At 39.1% G+C, this 16857-nt stretch overlaps 1 protein-coding gene across 5 annotated transcripts in view; it reads right to left on the minus strand.

Annotated features, from left to right (window-relative positions):
* FOCAD (focadhesin) overlaps positions 1 to 16857 on the minus strand; it is a 325702-nt gene that overhangs the window by 92746 nt on the left and 216099 nt on the right. For all 5 annotated transcript variants that reach the window (XM_058695228.1, XM_058695227.1, XM_058695229.1 and 2 more), the window contains one exon: positions 8298 to 8419. In XM_058695228.1, coding sequence (XP_058551211.1) covers positions 8298 to 8419 — 122 coding nt within the window. The remainder of the gene's footprint in view (positions 1 to 8297; positions 8420 to 16857) is intronic.

The following is a 16857-nucleotide window of genomic DNA, read 5'->3' on the forward strand; positions in this document are numbered from 1 at the left end:
CAGAGAATCCCAAGCAGGCTCCACACTGTCAGCTCAGGGCAAAGCCCAATGTGGGACTCGAACTCATGAAGCATGAGGCCATGACCCGAGCCGAAACCAAGAGGCAGATGCTTAACCAACTGAATCCACCCAGGCGCCCCAAGAAAACATCCATTTTAACAGACTTTCATTAAATACTATAAATCAAGGAAGACAGATGCTGGTGAGGTTCTCAGATGGCCAAAGTAGAAGGAAATAAGGTAGGGTAACATGTACAAATTTATCGATAAACTAGGTGCTTGCTATTGATTTTAAAACCTTAATTTCACAAAGTAAGGCCTTTCCATGTTCCCCAGATGTATATATATTATTATCAAAAGAATAAAAGTATTTAACTTCAGTTGCTACAAAGACACGCCAACACTGAGCCACTACATTTAGTCTGTGATGTGCCCACACTCCTCCCACATTGCCAGAAGAAAAACCATTTGTACTTAGTGTTCGAGACCCCAAAAGCCACTCAATGTCCCATTGTTTATATATGAGATATAATAGCCTTCAATTTTCTGTCAATAGTAATCTTGTTTGCACAAAAATAATTTTGTTATTCCCGTCTCCTGACAAATGGTGACTGGAGGACAAGAAGGGAGGGCTTATAGAGGACACATTTTTAAAGTAAAATGACACTCGTTTCTTTGTGGGTGCTTTCTGGACATTTCAAAGTCTGACTCCCCCCTTCCCTCCTTCGTCCTCTCTCTCTTCCACAGCCTATCTCTCTCTCCCCGCTCCCCCCTCCCCATCAGTATAACATTAGCTTGAAAGCTGACAATTCAGTCACATCTCAAGCAACCATTTACTTACTCTGTTATTTAATAGGAGGGGGGAAAACCCAGTTACCATAACAACTCACATCACATGGCAATTATGGAGTCTCTAAAATACAGCAAACCATACTTTTCACAGTGTTTTCTAAGGGGAATGTGTAATAAGCACAGATACCACTTCTCCCAATGATTATTCTGAATTTCTATCTAATTGTTTCATATTGCATGAATGTTACTGCTACTCCATATTCTTCATACGAAATATGTTTTTAAGTAAGAAGGAAGTGAAAGAAAAAGGCAAATATATTACTTGTAGTTCAAACGATGGGGTATAGCCCACCTATTTCTGGGCATCTGGCGCGGGGGGGGGCGGGAATCCATAGAAGGCAGAAGAAAAGCAAGATTAATTTCTAGAGGAAAAAGAATCAAATGATGATCAATGAGAAAGGAAGAGAGGAAGGAAGGAAGGAAGGAGGGAGGGAGGGAGGGAAGGAAGGAAGGAAGGAAGGAAGGAAGGAAGGAAGGAAGGAAGGAAGGAAGGAAGGAGAGAAAGGGCGAGAAAGAGGGAGAGGGAGAGAGAGAACGAAAGATTGATTTCATTCAGAGTAGTGCTACCAAGAAGTCCAGATAAGGTTTCTCTGAAATAAAAACGAGAAAAGAGCTCATTACCTAATGCAGAGGCAGAAATATGGTCGGGTGGCAGCAGCAAGATTGGGAGAATTTGCCTGTGTCCAAAGATGGAGGAAATAATGAAGCAAGACTGCCATTCTCATCCAGGGACAAACCACCATCATCCAATTTAGGTGAGAGTGTCATGTCAGAGTTAGAAATGCCAAAGGATGACAAGGCAGGCAGCAAGTTTCAGGGAAGGAAACTGTCATTCACCTTCAGCTTCCTCATCAACGGGAACCAAGTTCGTCTCAGGATGAGAACGTGTAGTTTAAATCAGAACAGAAGTGGGGCGCTGGATGGCTCAGTCGGTTAAGTGCCCGACTTTGGCTCAGGTCATGATCTCGCGGTCTGTGAGTTCGAGCCCCGCGTCGGGCTCTGTGCTGACAGCTCAGAGCCTGGAGCCTGTTTCAGATTCTGTGTGTCTCTCTCTCTGACCCTCCCCCATTCATGTTCTGTCTCTCTCTGTCTCAAAAATAAATAAACGTTAAAAAAAAATGTAAATCAGAGCAGAAGAGGACAGTCACTTGAGCTTGGAGAAGCCCTACGAGGTCTGGAATGACCCCTGGTTATCCCCTGTTCAAAGGAGCAGAGAGAGAGGACCACTTCAGGTTTAGAAAGCCCTAAACAGGATGATGATGACACAGAACTCCTCCCGGATGTCAGGTCAAACTCAAATCAGACTCACGTATCTGCGAGTCTTCCAAAAGTATCATGGGAGAGTTTCACTGTAAGAAGAGTCAATTAAAAAAAAAATTTTTTTTTAAGTTTTCAAAAAGAAGACAATACAATAATCTCCAAAAGAATTCATCACAGGTTAAATTAGTAGTTCATAGCTAGTTTTCCACAAAATGAAAAGTTCCTTGGTTTACTAAACCTAGTTTTCGGGAAATATTGACAATTACGAGAAGCAAAATACACGTCAGAACATGAAGAGCAGAGCAATTTGGGACATGTGGGACATTCAGAACAAAGTTCCTCCACCTGTTCATACACATCCACCCACCCACAGTTACAGGCATTAAGAAGGCCATAGCATATCCTACAAGTATATGTCATCTGTGGGAGGAAGACAAGGCTACCTCTATCTACTCATATAAATGAAAAGTGACATAAAACAGTGCATAAGAGCTATTCAAATTATAATAATGTCATTTCTGGAAGCCCTCAATAACCGTTAGATTCACCATCATGTTAATTACAACATTCTGGAAAAAGGAAACCATCATACCATGCGCACATATGAAGTCTAAGGCGCATCCATGTTTCAAAAGGATTAAAATCATCAAGTCAACAAATGTCTACTATGTGCCAGGAATACTGGGCACGCTCGAACTACAGGCGACCAAAACCAACTTCCTGATTTTATAAACTTTACGCCTCACAGAAGGGGACAGACCCCAAGCTTCAGGATTAGTGGGAATGGATGGATAGATTGAGTGAAGAGCCTCATATATCAAATAAATTGAATTCACAGTTAGAAACATTCCTAAAGACAACTCCAAACAGTTTCCAAATTTTCACTGGAAAATTCTATCAAGTATTTAAGGAAAAATTATTTCTTAGGACAGCATTACACAGTAACACATCAGACAGAGATAATACAAGGAAACTACAGAACAATATCCTTCATGAGCACAGATGCAAAATTCCTTAACAAAATGTAATTAATAAACCAAATTCAGCAATATTTAAATAGGATAATACACTACGATTACATGGAATTTTTCCTAGGAATGAAGATTTGGTTCACTTAGACAAATCAAAATAATTTGTCATATCAACAAGTTCAAAAACTATACAGTCCTATGAATAGATATAGAAAAAACCCATGTGACAAAATTCAACATCCATTTGTGACAAAAACTCTCAGCAATTTAGGAATAAAAAGAAACTTTGTCAATCTGATAAAGGATATCTACAAAATCTTTATACTAAAATAAGGTAAATATAACATATTCAATGTTAAGACACTGAATGTTTTCCCACAAAACTGTGTATGAGATAAGAATGTATGCCCTTATCACTCCAGTTCAACACTGCTGGAGGGCCCCAGGCAAAAAGACAAGAAAAAGAAATGAAAGGCACACCGATAAGAAAAAAAAAAAAAAAAAAAAAAATTAAGACCATCTCTACACACAATGTTACCATGAAAAACAAAAAGCTACAAAAAAGTAACAAGAATATATAAGTAGGTTTAGTAAAGCCATAGAAAAGTATCCATTATATGTTTATATACTAGCAAGGAGCAGTTGGAAATTAAGACCAATAAAAAAAACACTTTGAGGCACTAGCATCAAAATACTTAGGGACACACAACACTCATTAAATTTAACAAAATACGCACACGATTTGTAGTAAAACACTGACCTAAAATAATCGAAAGATATACCCTGTACATGAGTTCAAAGACTCCATATTAGTAAGATGTCAATTCTCTCCCAAATTTATCTACACAGATTCAATACCTCTCTAACCAAAATTACAGCTGACGCTTTTTTTGTTTTTTGTGGTTTCTCAAAGCTGATTTAAAATTTACATGGAAAGGCGAAAGGCTTAAGACAGTCAAATTTCAAAACAACAAAATTGGAGGACTCATATTGCTTGATTTCAAGACTTCTTATACAGCAACACTAATTAAGCCGTATGGTTCTGATTTAAAGCACACACATATAGATCAATGGAACAAAATTGAGTGCAGAAATAGACTCACACATATGGACAAATGATTTTCCACAAAGGTGCCTTGGTGAAGAAAGAATGGTACATTCAAAAAATACAACCCATACCTTGTGAAAAGTTAAGTTACACAGATCGTAGGCTGAAATGTAAACTGTAAGACTTCTGTAAGTAAACACAGGAGATCATCAAGTGACTAATGGATAAACTATATATAGTATGTCCCTACAATGGAATATTATTAGGCCATAAAAAGAAATAAAGTACTGATACGTGTGACCGCAAGTACAAACTTTGAAAACATTATGCTAAGTGAAAGAAGTCAGACAAAAAAGACCACATATTGCCTGATTCCATTTACATGAAATGTTCAAAATAGGCAGATCTATCAAGACAGAAAGTGTATGAGTGGTTGCTAGAGGCTAGGGAGAGAGGAAAATGGAGAGTGGCTGCTGATAGGTACAGAATTTCTTTTCGGTATGATGAAAAAACAGAAAATCTTTGAGGCTTTGGGTTGGAGAGAAAGCAAGAACATAAATAGAAAAACTTGATAAACTGGAATTCTTTAAAACTAACAATTTGCTCTTCAAAAGACACTGCCAAGGAAATAAAAAGACAAGTATACAGATTCAGTATAAATTTTTTTTTTTTTTTGCAAAACGCATTTCTAAGAAAGAATTTATGCCAGAATATATAAGGAACTCTCATTTGAAAACAATAACCTGTTTTTTTAAAAAAAAGGTAAAACAACACAATACTTCATGGAAGATATGAATGGCAAAAAATGCATGAAAACATGCTCAACATCAATAGTCATTAAGGAAGCACAAAACCACAAAGAGAAACCACTATCCGTGTATGAGAACGGCTAGCTTTTAAGAAACTGGTCATACTGCGCATGGGCAAAGAGGCAGGGCACCCGGGACTCCCTTCCATTGCTGGCGGGGACTCAAAATGGGACAGTCACCAGGAAAAGTTTGCTAGTTTCTTATATTCACTTACCAGATGGCTCAGCAAGCCCAAGCCTACGTCTCTATTTACTCAAAAAGACATGAAAACAGATGTCCACACGTACACCTTACGAGAACTGCTTATAGCAGTTTCAGTCATAATTGCCAAAAGCTGGAAACAACCCAAGGGTCCATCAACGGCTGAATAAACCAACTGAAACTCTCACGACACTTTTTTTTTTTTAAATAAAAAGACCCAGAAGCAGTGATGAGAAACCCAAGGCAAGTCTGAAGGAACTTCAGCTGTAATAATACCAAAAGGACTGCAACAAAGCAAATACTAGAGTCATCTTGGGAAGATCCAAAGGTATTTTTTAAATGTTCTCTGCTTAACCTGAGACTAGGGAGGGTAGTTCAAGGACCACCCTGAGTCACACTGCTGGGATCAGTTTCCAGGCTCCTCCACTTACTAGTTCTGTGATGTCGAGCACAATAGCTGTACCAACCTCACAGTGTCAATGTAGAGATTAAAGGAATTTAGATATAGGGGTGTCTGGGTGGCTCAGTCACTTAAGCGTCTGACTTTGACTCAGGTCATGATTTCACGGTTTGTGAGTTCGAGCCCCACATCAAGCTCTGTGCTGACAGCTCGGAGCCTGGAGCCTGCTTCCCATTCTGTATCTCCCTCTCTCTCTGCCCCTCCCCTGCTCACACTCTGTCTCTCTCTCAAAAAAGAATAAACATTAAAAAAAAAAAAGGAATTTATATTTATATATATAAATTGCCACACACACACACACACACACAGCAATTTTTAAAACGCCTGAGCTGGTTATTAGCTATTATTATTATTCCAATTATTATTCTGATTAACCAGATCTTAAAACTCTTATTTGTTGTTGCCTAGTTTGAGAAAATGGGTGATTCATTCTCTATCTCTGCCTTTTTTTTTTTAATGAATTATATATAATAGGATGAATTCAAACAAAAATCCCACCACAGGTTTGACAAAATTCTATCCAATAGATCTTCCAGCTGACTTGTAAAAAAAGATTTCTTGGGGCTCCTGGGTGGCTCAGTCAGTTAAGTGTCCAACTCTCGATTCTGGCTCACGTCATGATCTCACAGCTTGTGAGTTTGAGCCCCGCACTGGGCTTTATGCTGACAGTGTGGATCCTGCTTGAGATTCTCTCTGCCTCTCTCTCTCTCTCTCTGTCCCTTCCCTGCTTGAGCACACATGCTCTCGCTCTCTCTCAAAATAAATAAACGAATAAATAAATAAATAAATAAATAAATAAATAAATAATATGAAAATGAATAAAATATTTTCTCATCTCTTTGAAATTTTCTAGGCATCTACAAGACAAGCAACAAGCATTTTAATCCAAATATTTTCTCTCTTCATATCCAAGCCACACCCCATAAATTGTGATGCCATTTGCTGAATTTACTAGATTGCCTTCTGCTATTCCCTGTGTTAACAATTTTTATTGTTTCTGTTCTGACGGTGACTTTTAAAGTCAGCTTTCCATTAATACTTAACACTGTGGTTATCCTTCAATCTCCTAGGTGCACAGCGTAAAAATACAAAAAGGCACCAAACTCTACCTTCTCCATAGCCAAGTAATAAGATGTCAGGGAAAACAAATCTAGAAATCACCTACGTTCTCTCTTTCATGAAATTAAACCTCTTTTCTTCCCGGATCTTCATTCCTTCCTCAGTTAAGTGAAGACACTGAATTAGACTAAAAAGGCTTTGAACCAAGTATTTACATAATTTCAACTCTAATTGAATATATGAAAGAACACGGTTGCATAGGATAAATATAGGTCTCTAAAAACTGGCTATGCTAACTGGTAGGATGCAGAATATAATCCGATGAAACTCTGTGATGCCAAGATATATAAATTATGCACCAAAATGAGATTTAGTACAAACATCCAGTAGGAGCTCTAATTAATTTGACATCAAACTATTACATGATTCACAATTTTTATCTTCATTTATAACTAACTGATGTTAACCTATCATGTCTTAATTATATAAAATAAGCCTCCTTGCTATATTTTGTTATTCATTTATATATTTTAATTTATACACACCCGAACAAGTAACTGTCATAAAACGTGCAAAGATAACACCAAAGTACACACTGCCCATGTGCTGTCTAGCCTCCCTCTTCCCTCTGGTGTTATGATCTGCAATGATCAGACTTTATATAAATCGTCTCATGGCATCACATAACTTTATTTTAAAAGGGTAGCCTAGGGGCGCCTGGTTGGCTCGGTCTGTTAAACGTCCAACTCTTGATTTCAGCTCAGGCCACGATCTCACGGTTTGTGAGACTGAGCCCTGCATCAGGTTCCGTGCTGACAGCGTGAAGCCTGCTTGGGATGCTCTCTCTCTGTCTCTCTGCCCCTCTCTGGCTCACACTCTTTCCCTCTCTCTTGAAATAAATAAACTTTAAAATTAAATTTAATTTAATTAAAAAATAAAAGGGTAGCCTAAAAAAAATAGAATAAACACTAAAACCAAAGGGTTTTTCTCCCCCCTTAAACACTTTTATTTACTGTTCATTCCCAAAATTCACACCATACATAAACACTGGTGCCCTACATACTTGCAAAGGATTCAAATTAAGAAATAGGCAAGATTATTTCTTTAAATAATAAACTTATTATAGCATTTATTCTGAACAATAAGAGTTTAACAACAATGAAATAAACCAAATTTGTACGTACCACTCCCTAACAACAAGGCTGGGCAATGGGAGAAGCGTGCTAGTTTCTTTCAGAAACACATCCAAATATTTTAGTAGTGAATTGGGTCAACTATTGTGATTGCCTTAAAAATTTTTTTTTAATGTTTTATTATTTGTTTTTGAGGGAGAGGGAGAGAGAGAGAGAGAGAGAGAGAGAGCGAGCGAGAGCGAGCATGAATGGAGGAGGAGCAGAGAGAGAGAGAGAGAGGGAGACACAGAATCCGAAGCAGGCTCCAGGCTCCGAGCTGTCAGCACGGAGCCCCAAGTGGGGCTAGAACCCACAAGCCGTGAGATCATGACCTGAACCTAAGTTGGACGCTTAACCGACTGAGCCACCCAGTCGGTTGCCTTTAAAAGCAACTTACGTTAATCGTGATAAAGAGAAAAATTATTTCCAAACACACATTAAATTACAGGTAAGGCAAGGCACCTACCTCATGCACAAGAGCAAGCGAGGTCTGCTTGAAACTTCGCCCTCTACTGGCCATCAGTCGATTCAATGGTTTGCCATCTTTACTCTGGTACGTTGAAATATCGTAACAAAATAACATACCACCTGAAAAAAAAAAAAAAACTTATAAAAACACTTCTTATGGGAAAAATTCATTAATCATATTCTCAATAATCCATATTCACTCAACCTGGATAGAGGTATTTAGAAATGAAAAGAATTTACTAAGCAAATTATGATTTTTGACTATTGGTGTCTAAGGAAAGAAAAAACAGAAGACATACAAGACCTCAGCTGTTACTCTATTCAAACTATCACTTATTTACAAGCCTTATTCATTTGTAAATAAGTGAAGAAATTTACAATTCGCACCTTATTTTAATCTCTAGAAGTAACCATTCACGAAGTTTAAGTTTTTAAGAATAAATTCCAATGAGGGGCACCTGGGTGGCTCAGTCGGTTAAGCGTTAAGCGTCCAACTTCGGCTCAGGTCATGATCTCACAGTTTGTGAGTTCGAGCCCCGTGTCAGGCTCTGTGCTGACAGCTCAGAGCCTGGAGCCTGCTTCACATTCTGTGTCTCCCTCTCTCTCTGCCCCTTCCTTGCTCATGCTGTGTCTCTCTCTGTCTCAAAAATAAATAAACATTAAATTAAAAAAAAAAAAAAAAAGAATAAATTCCAATGAATGAGAAATGCTTGCACCGATACCAATCTTCGGGACCTCCTGATAACAGGGGTCCCTTTCGTTTACACCCACAAGTGGACAAGTTTTCTTTCATCCCTCCACTCACCGTGTGTTCACCCTCCCCTTCTCCCTCCTTCCTCCTCCTCTAACCCTTCCTGTCCTCCCCACTTGGGTTAACTAAGTTCTTGAATTGAACTCCCAGTTCTGGCTGGCCCCCAGTGTCAACTGAAAAGCAAAGACAGGCAGCCAAATGCTAGACTATGAGTGAGAGTAGTCTTGGAAGCTCTCTGGGGGTAACTGAGCCAATGAGAAGACACACTCAAGAACTAAGATAATTTAAAACACAAAGATCATTGCATTTTTAAACCTTTCTCATTGAAGTATAATATACAACACAGGAAAAGTGCACATTGAGCATACAGCTCAATGAATTCCCGCGAACAACATATGATCAGCATCCAGATAAAGAAACAAAACATTATCAAAATCCCAGAAGCCTTGGGGCGCCTGGGTGGTTCAGTCGGTTAAGCGTCCGACTTCGGCTCAGGTCGTGATCTCGCGGTCCGTGAGTTTGAGCCCCGCGTCGGGCTCTGTGCTGACAGCTGGGAACCTGGAGCCTGTTTCAGATTCTGTGTCTCCCTCTTTCTCTGACCCTCCCCTGTTCATGCCCTCTCTCTCTCTGTCCCAAAAATAAATAAACGTTTAAAAAAAATTTTTTTTTAAATCCCAGAAGCCTTTCTCATGTCCTGCTGGTCACATCCACCCCCACCCCAACGGTTACAACCTTCTAATGGCCATTTTGCCTACTTTGGTACTTTATGTAAATGGAATCAGACTGTATATATGCTTTTATATCTGGCTTCCTTCACTCAAATAATCATTGCGAGAATCAGCCCCAATAGTGGCAGTTGCAGAACGCTCATTCTTGTTGCGGAGTAATATTCCCTCATGTGAATGTAACACAACTGATTTATCCATTTTACTGCCAGTAGGCAAGGAGATAGCTTCCAGGTTGAGGGCTACTCAAAGAATGCTCCTGTGGACCTTAGAGCATGTCTTTGGTGATTTCATCTCGGTTTATCCCTGAGACTGAAATAACTAGGTAAAACAGGATCTGAACTGGTTCAGAACCAGTTTTCCAAAGTGGTTGTACTAACTTACGAATATTCCCAGCAGCTGTTCTGGTGGTTCCACATATTAACCGATACTTTTTATTTTCCATCTCTTTTCACCTTAGCCATCCTGCTAATGGTATCTTATTGTGGTATGAATTTGGATTTCTCTGATAAGGAAGTTAACTATCTACTGGTATGTTCACTGGACACCTGAATTTCTTCTTTTGGAAGATGTGTTCAATTCTTTCTCCCATTTTCCCCCCCATTCATTAATTGAGTGACTTTCTTGTTGATTTGCAAAAGATTCTCGATATCATCTAAATTGAGTCCTTTATCACAAATATGTATCATAAATACCTTCTTTGCATTCCGTGGCCAGCTTTTTCACACTCTTAAAGGTAGATTTTGGTTAACACATGATCTTGATTTTAATATAATTCATTACTATTTTTATAACTCGAGACTTTAATTATAGGACCATTTGTTGAAAAGATCATCCCTTTTCTTCATAGCAATGCGGTGCCCCTTTGTAATAAACCTGGTGACCTTGACACGTGGGTTTGTTTCTGGATGCTCTATATTCTTCATTGGTAAATCTGTCTATCCTTGCAACAATGCTGCACTCTCAATTTTTTTTTAATTTTATTTAAAAAATTTTGTTTCAATGTTTACATATTTTTGAGAAAGAGACCGAGTGTGAGCGGGGGAGAGGCAGAGAGAGACGGGGAGACACAGAATCCGAAGCAGGCTCCAGGCTCCGAGCTGTCAGCACGGAGCCCAACACGGGGCTCAAACTCACGGACTGTGAGATCACGACCTGAGCCGAAGTCAGATACTCTACTGACTGAGCCACCAGGCACCCCACTCTCTCAACTATTGTGGCTTTATAAGAGGCCTTGATATCTGGTATTATATATCCTCCTACTTTCTTGCTATTCTTCAAGATTACTTTGGCTATTTTTGGTCTTCTGCATTTCCACACAAATTTTAGAAACAGCTTGTCAATTTCCAAGATCTTATGTGGGATATTGCTTGGGACTGGATTGAATCTATTAATTTGAAGAGAACTCACATTTTTACAACTTGGTGTCTTCTAGTCCATAAACATTGTGTATCACTTCATTTACTAGGATTTCTTTAAGTTTTCTCCATAATATTTCGTAGCTTCCAGTGCAAAGGTTTTACACACTCTGCTAAATTTATCCTAGGTAATTAATATATTTCAGTGCTATTATAAATGGTACAGTTTTAAAATTTTACTTGTTATGGTATATGAAAATATAGAATTGATTTGTATGTTGACCTTTGTATGTAATGCAGTAACCCTGTTGAATTCATTTATGAATCCTCTTTTTTTCAAGTTTCTATTTAATTTATTCTGAGAAAGAAAGAGCATAAGCAGGGGAAGGGCAGAAGGGCGGGGGGGGGAGAGGGAGAGGGAGAGGGAGAGGGAGAGGGAGAGGGAGAGGGAGAGAAGAGAGAATCTGAAGCAGGCTCCACACTGTCAGCACAGAGCCTGACACGAGGTTTGAGCTCATGAACTACAGACCTGAGCTGAAACCAAGGGTCAGACACTCAACCAACTGAGCCACCCAGGCCCCCCATTTATTAATCCTAATTAGTCGGTAGATTATTTTGGATTTTCTATGTACTACACAGTCTACTACACATTATCTGCAAATAATGACTATTTAAATAATCACAAATGCCTATTTTTATTTTTTTTAAACTAAGCTTTATGCCCCCCATGGGACTTAAACTCACAACCCTGAGATCAAGAGTTACATGCTCTACTGAGTCAGCCAGGCACCCCACTAATGACTATTTTAATGTCTAATTTGTCATCTGCAAATAATTACTGTATTATTTCTTCCTTTCTAATGCTTATGACTTTTATTTCTTTTTCTTGGCTTATTACATTAGCTACAGTCTTTATTAAAATACTAAATAATAGGGGCGTCTGGGTGGCTCAGTCGATTAAGTGTCCAACTTTGACTCAGGTCGTGATCTCACGGTTCTTGGGTTCGAGCCCCGTATTGGGGTCTGTGTTAACAGCTTGGAGCCTGAAGCCTGCTGTGGATTTTGTGTCTCCCTCTCTCTGCCTCTTGCCTGCTCACACTCCATCTCTCTGTCTCTCTCTCTCAAAAGTAAATAAACATTTAAAAATTAAAAAAAAAATACTAAGTAATAGTGCTTATTTAAAAAATTTTTTGGGCGCCTGGGTGGCGCAGTCGGTTAAGCGTCCGACTTCAGCCAGGTCACGATCTCGCAGTCCGTGAGTTCGAGCCCCGCGTCAGGCTCTGGGCTGATGGCTCGGAGCCTGGAGCCTGTTTCCGATTCTGTGTCTCCCTCTCTCTCTGCCCCTCCCCCGTTCATGCTCTGTCTCTCTCTGTCCCAAAAATAAATAAAAAACGTTGAAAAAAAAAAAATTTAAAAAAAAAAATTTTTTTTAATCTTTATTTTTGAGAGAGAGAGAGAGAGAGAGAGAGAGAGAGAGAGCATGAGTGGGGAAGGGGCAGAGAGAGAGGGAGACACAGAATCCAAAGCAGGCTCCAGGCTCTGAGCTGTCAGCACAGAGCCTGACATGGGGCTCGAACTCATAGGACTGCGAGATCATGACCTGAGCCAAAGTTGGACGCTGAACCAACTGAGCCACCAGGCGCCCCTAAATAATAGTGCTTATAACAAACATCCCTATCTTTTTCCCAATCTCGAGGAGTACAAGTTTCGATCTTTCAGTATTAAGTACAAAAACAACATTGTAGCTGTTCTTTATTAGAAGTTTAAAAATTTCCCTTCCAGAGGCGCCTGGGCGCCTCAGTTGGTTAAGTGTCTCTGGGGTTTAGTCTCACACTTGGTGAGTTCGAGCTCTGTCTCGAGCTCTGCACTGACAGCGTGGAACCTACTTGGGATTCTCTGTCTCCGTCTCTCTCTGCTCCTCCCCCCCCCCTTTTGCTTTCTCTCTCTTTCAAAATACATAAACATTTTTTAATATGTTCCCTTCCATTCATAGTTTAACGAGAGTCTTTTTTGTATCATGAATGGGAATAAAGCTTTTCAAAGGTGTTTTCTACATCTATTGAGATCATCTGAGGATTGTTCTGCCTTTTTCTATTAATGTACTGGATTATACTGATTTGCAAACATTGAATTAACCCCACTCAATTGTTATATATTACCCTCTACGTATTGAATTCAGTTTTCTAACATATTTTGGGGTATTTTTGCAACTATGTCCAGTGGGAGAGGTTGGTGTACAGGTTTATAATATTCCCTTCTGGCACTTGGTATTAAGATTATGCTGACTGCATCAACAGTGTTCCCTTCTTCCATTCTGTTAGAATTTATGAAAGATGATTATTACTTCCTCCTTGATTTTTGTGTAAGAACTAACCAAGGAAGCCATCTGCACTTAGAGTTTTCTTTGTAGGAAAGTTTTTACGGATTTAATTTCTTTAATACATATCGAACGATTCAGATAGTCTATTTCTCCTTCTGTTTTCCAAAATTTTATATTTTGATCAATTTCTACATCCTGTCCCAACTGTGAAACTTATTGGCTAAAAGTTCTTTATAATATTCTTTTATGATCTTTTTGAACACTGTAGGGTCTGAAGAGGCATCTCCTTTGTTGTTCCTGATTAGAGGTAATCCATATTTCTCTATTTTCTTGTGTAGACTTACAATGGCTTTATCAATTTTATTAAAGTTTTCAAAGATTCGATTTTTGGCAGTGATTTTCATTATATGTTTTTTTATTGTTTTTATTCTTATCTTTATTATTCCTTTCCTTAAGCTTAATTTAGGTTATTCTTGAAATGGAAGCTTAAATCATGATTGTCTTCCTGTCTTATTTTTTTTTAACATATACACTAAAGAAACAAATTTCCATGTCATGCTGCTTTAGCTACATCCCACAGGTCATGTGGCTCATCCCACAGGTCAATAAGCCATGTGGCTTATTTTCATTATGATTCAGTTAAAAATATTTTCTGATTTCCATTTTTATTTTCTCTTTGATCCATGGATTATTTATAAGTATATTGTTCAATTTTGAGGCTACTGGAGACATTCTAGCTATCTTTTTATTTATTTTTAGCTCAATTCCACCAACATCAGAAGACAGGCTCTAAATAACTTCAATGTTTTGAAATTTCTTGACGTTTATGTCTGTCATATATATGGTCACTTTGGTAAGTTTCCCAAGTACCGTTAAGCAACATAAGAATTCTATCACTGTAAGTTACAATGCTTTTCATGTCAATTAAGTAAAGTTTGTTCATAGTCTTATTCAGATATTTTGTAAATTTACTGATTTTTTTTGTCTGCTCTTTCATCAAGCTATTTAAAATAGGTTTTAAAGTGTCCTACTTCTATTGTAGGTTTGTCCTCTTCTAAAATTTAAATTCCAGTTAGCTAACATACAGTGTAATATTACTTTCAAGTATACGATGTAGTGATTCAACACTTAGATACAACACCCGGTGTTCATCACAACAAGTGCCCTCCTTAATTCCCATCATCCATATAACCCATTCCCCCACCCACTTCCCTTCTGGTAGGTGTGCCTATTTGAACTTTTAGCTTTGCTAATTTCTTTCATATATTTTGAAATTATGTCATTTTGTGCACCCCGATTAGAACTGTGAGATTTTCTTAACGGAGTGACCTCTTTATCTCCATGAACTGTCCCCTTCATTTCAAAGTTTCTTCCGTTTTCGTGCGTCCAGGACTTTTTCATCATATACTGGACAGTATACAAAGGAACCACAGGAAAATCTAAACGATATTTTTTAATCAGAGAGGAGCTGTCCTCCCCTGTCAGACAGATACAGTGAAGGACTGATCATGAAATTGCTTCAGAGATTGAACTGGATTAGGCTTGATTATAGCTTTGGTAACTCTCGGTCTACCTGAGAGTCCCTGTTCCTAGGGAGCACCTCCCCCAAGACTTTCATCTGACACCCTACTCAGTCTCCTCAATACGGAAAGCTTATGAGAGATTCAGATGTGTCACAGGTTTTTGGCTCACCTCTTTCATTCCCATCCCATCAAGCTTCAAAATTTGACAAATATCGTGACGGAGAAATAGACTATGTGTTGAAGGCCTGCAAGTCTCCAGTTTTGCCATGCAGGCACCGCGTGAATGACAAGATCTCTGTTGGTTTCTCTGCCTCCTGCACCAGCCTCTTGTCAAGGTCAAGCCTGAATTTCAGCCTCCAGCTGAGGCAAAACAAGTTAAGTGCACCCAGGTGAAAAGAGCTGTACTGTAGATCATCATTATCAATTCACTGCTTGTGTGCTTTGTTTTCTGTCCCGTTCTCCCTGCTCTTCTTTGTTTCGTAAGGCTGGAGATTGCATTTTGCCTCTTAGAAGCGCCAGCCTTAACTTTCAGCGCAAACTCGAAATTCAGCCAGATAGCTTATTAGATGGCTTATTTAGCTTATCAGCTTATGAGCCAGAGTCTTCGGAGAACCAAAACCAGAAACAGAATCTCAATCAATATAATATTACATAAGAATTATATAAGAATTGGGTCACAAGATTATGGGGCTAAGAAGTCCCATAATCTTGTTGTCTGCAAGCTGGAGAGACCCAGGAAAGATGGTAGTGTAATTCAGAGATGGATGTCCTAGCCAAGGAAAGAGCAAGTTCACCCCTTTACTAGTCTTCTGTTCTCTTCAGGCCATCAGTGAATTGGGATGTTGCCCACCCACACTGGTGAGGGTAAACTTCTTTATTCAGTCTACTGATTCAAATGTTAGCCTCTTCTAGGGGCGCCTGGGTGGCTCAGTCGGTTAAGCATCTGACTTTGGCTCAGGTCACGATCTCGCGGTCCGTGGGTTCGAGCCCCGTGTCGGGCTCTGTGCTGACAGCTCAGAGCCTGGAGCCTGTTTCAGATTCTGTGTCTCCCTCTTTCTCTGACCCTCCCCTGTTCATGCTCTCTCTCTCTGTCTCAAAAATGAGTAAACGTTAAAAAAAAAAAAAAAAAAAAAATTTCAAATGTTAGCCTCTCCTAGAACGACACTCACAGACATCCAGGAATAATGTTTTACCAGCTACCTGGATATCACTTAGCCCAGTCAAGTTGACATAGAAAATTAACCATCACATCACTCTAGACGCATGCCACCACTAAAAGCTCCACTAGTTTCTCTGTACTCCAACAGACCTCTTCCTAGGCCAAGCCCCAGTCCCAGCCCACAACCGAAATCACTGTCTATCTTCCACGGGGCAGTGGGGGGCACAGTTCTAAAATGTTCTTTCTCTCCGTTCTGTGATTTTAATCTACTTATCTCTGCCTCAATAATTCTCCAGTGCCTTTACAATGTGGTTTATCTTTGCCATTTTATCCAGTTGTGTCTAAATGTTAGCAGCAGCAGCACTCTGCCATGACCCATCACATCCTTCTTGAAAGTGGAAGTTAAATCATGACATTAAAAACCTATACCTTGGGTCTATCCAACAAGAAGATTTAATTATGGTAAATATTTATGCCCCCAACTTGACACCACCCAAATATATAAATCAATTAGTCACAAACATAAAAAAAAAAACTCATTGATAATAATATCATAATAGTAGGGGACTTTCACACCCCACTTACAGCAATGATCTCTCAGCAGAAAATCAACAAGGAAACAATGGCTTTGAATGACACATTGGATCCAATGGACTTAACAAACATATTCGGAACATTTCATCCTAAAGCAGCAGAATACACATTCTTCTCAAGTGCCCATG

The sequence above is a fragment of the Neofelis nebulosa genome, chromosome 12 (genome assembly GCF_028018385.1).
Source record: "Neofelis nebulosa isolate mNeoNeb1 chromosome 12, mNeoNeb1.pri, whole genome shotgun sequence".
NCBI lineage: Eukaryota > Metazoa > Chordata > Mammalia > Carnivora > Felidae > Neofelis > Neofelis nebulosa.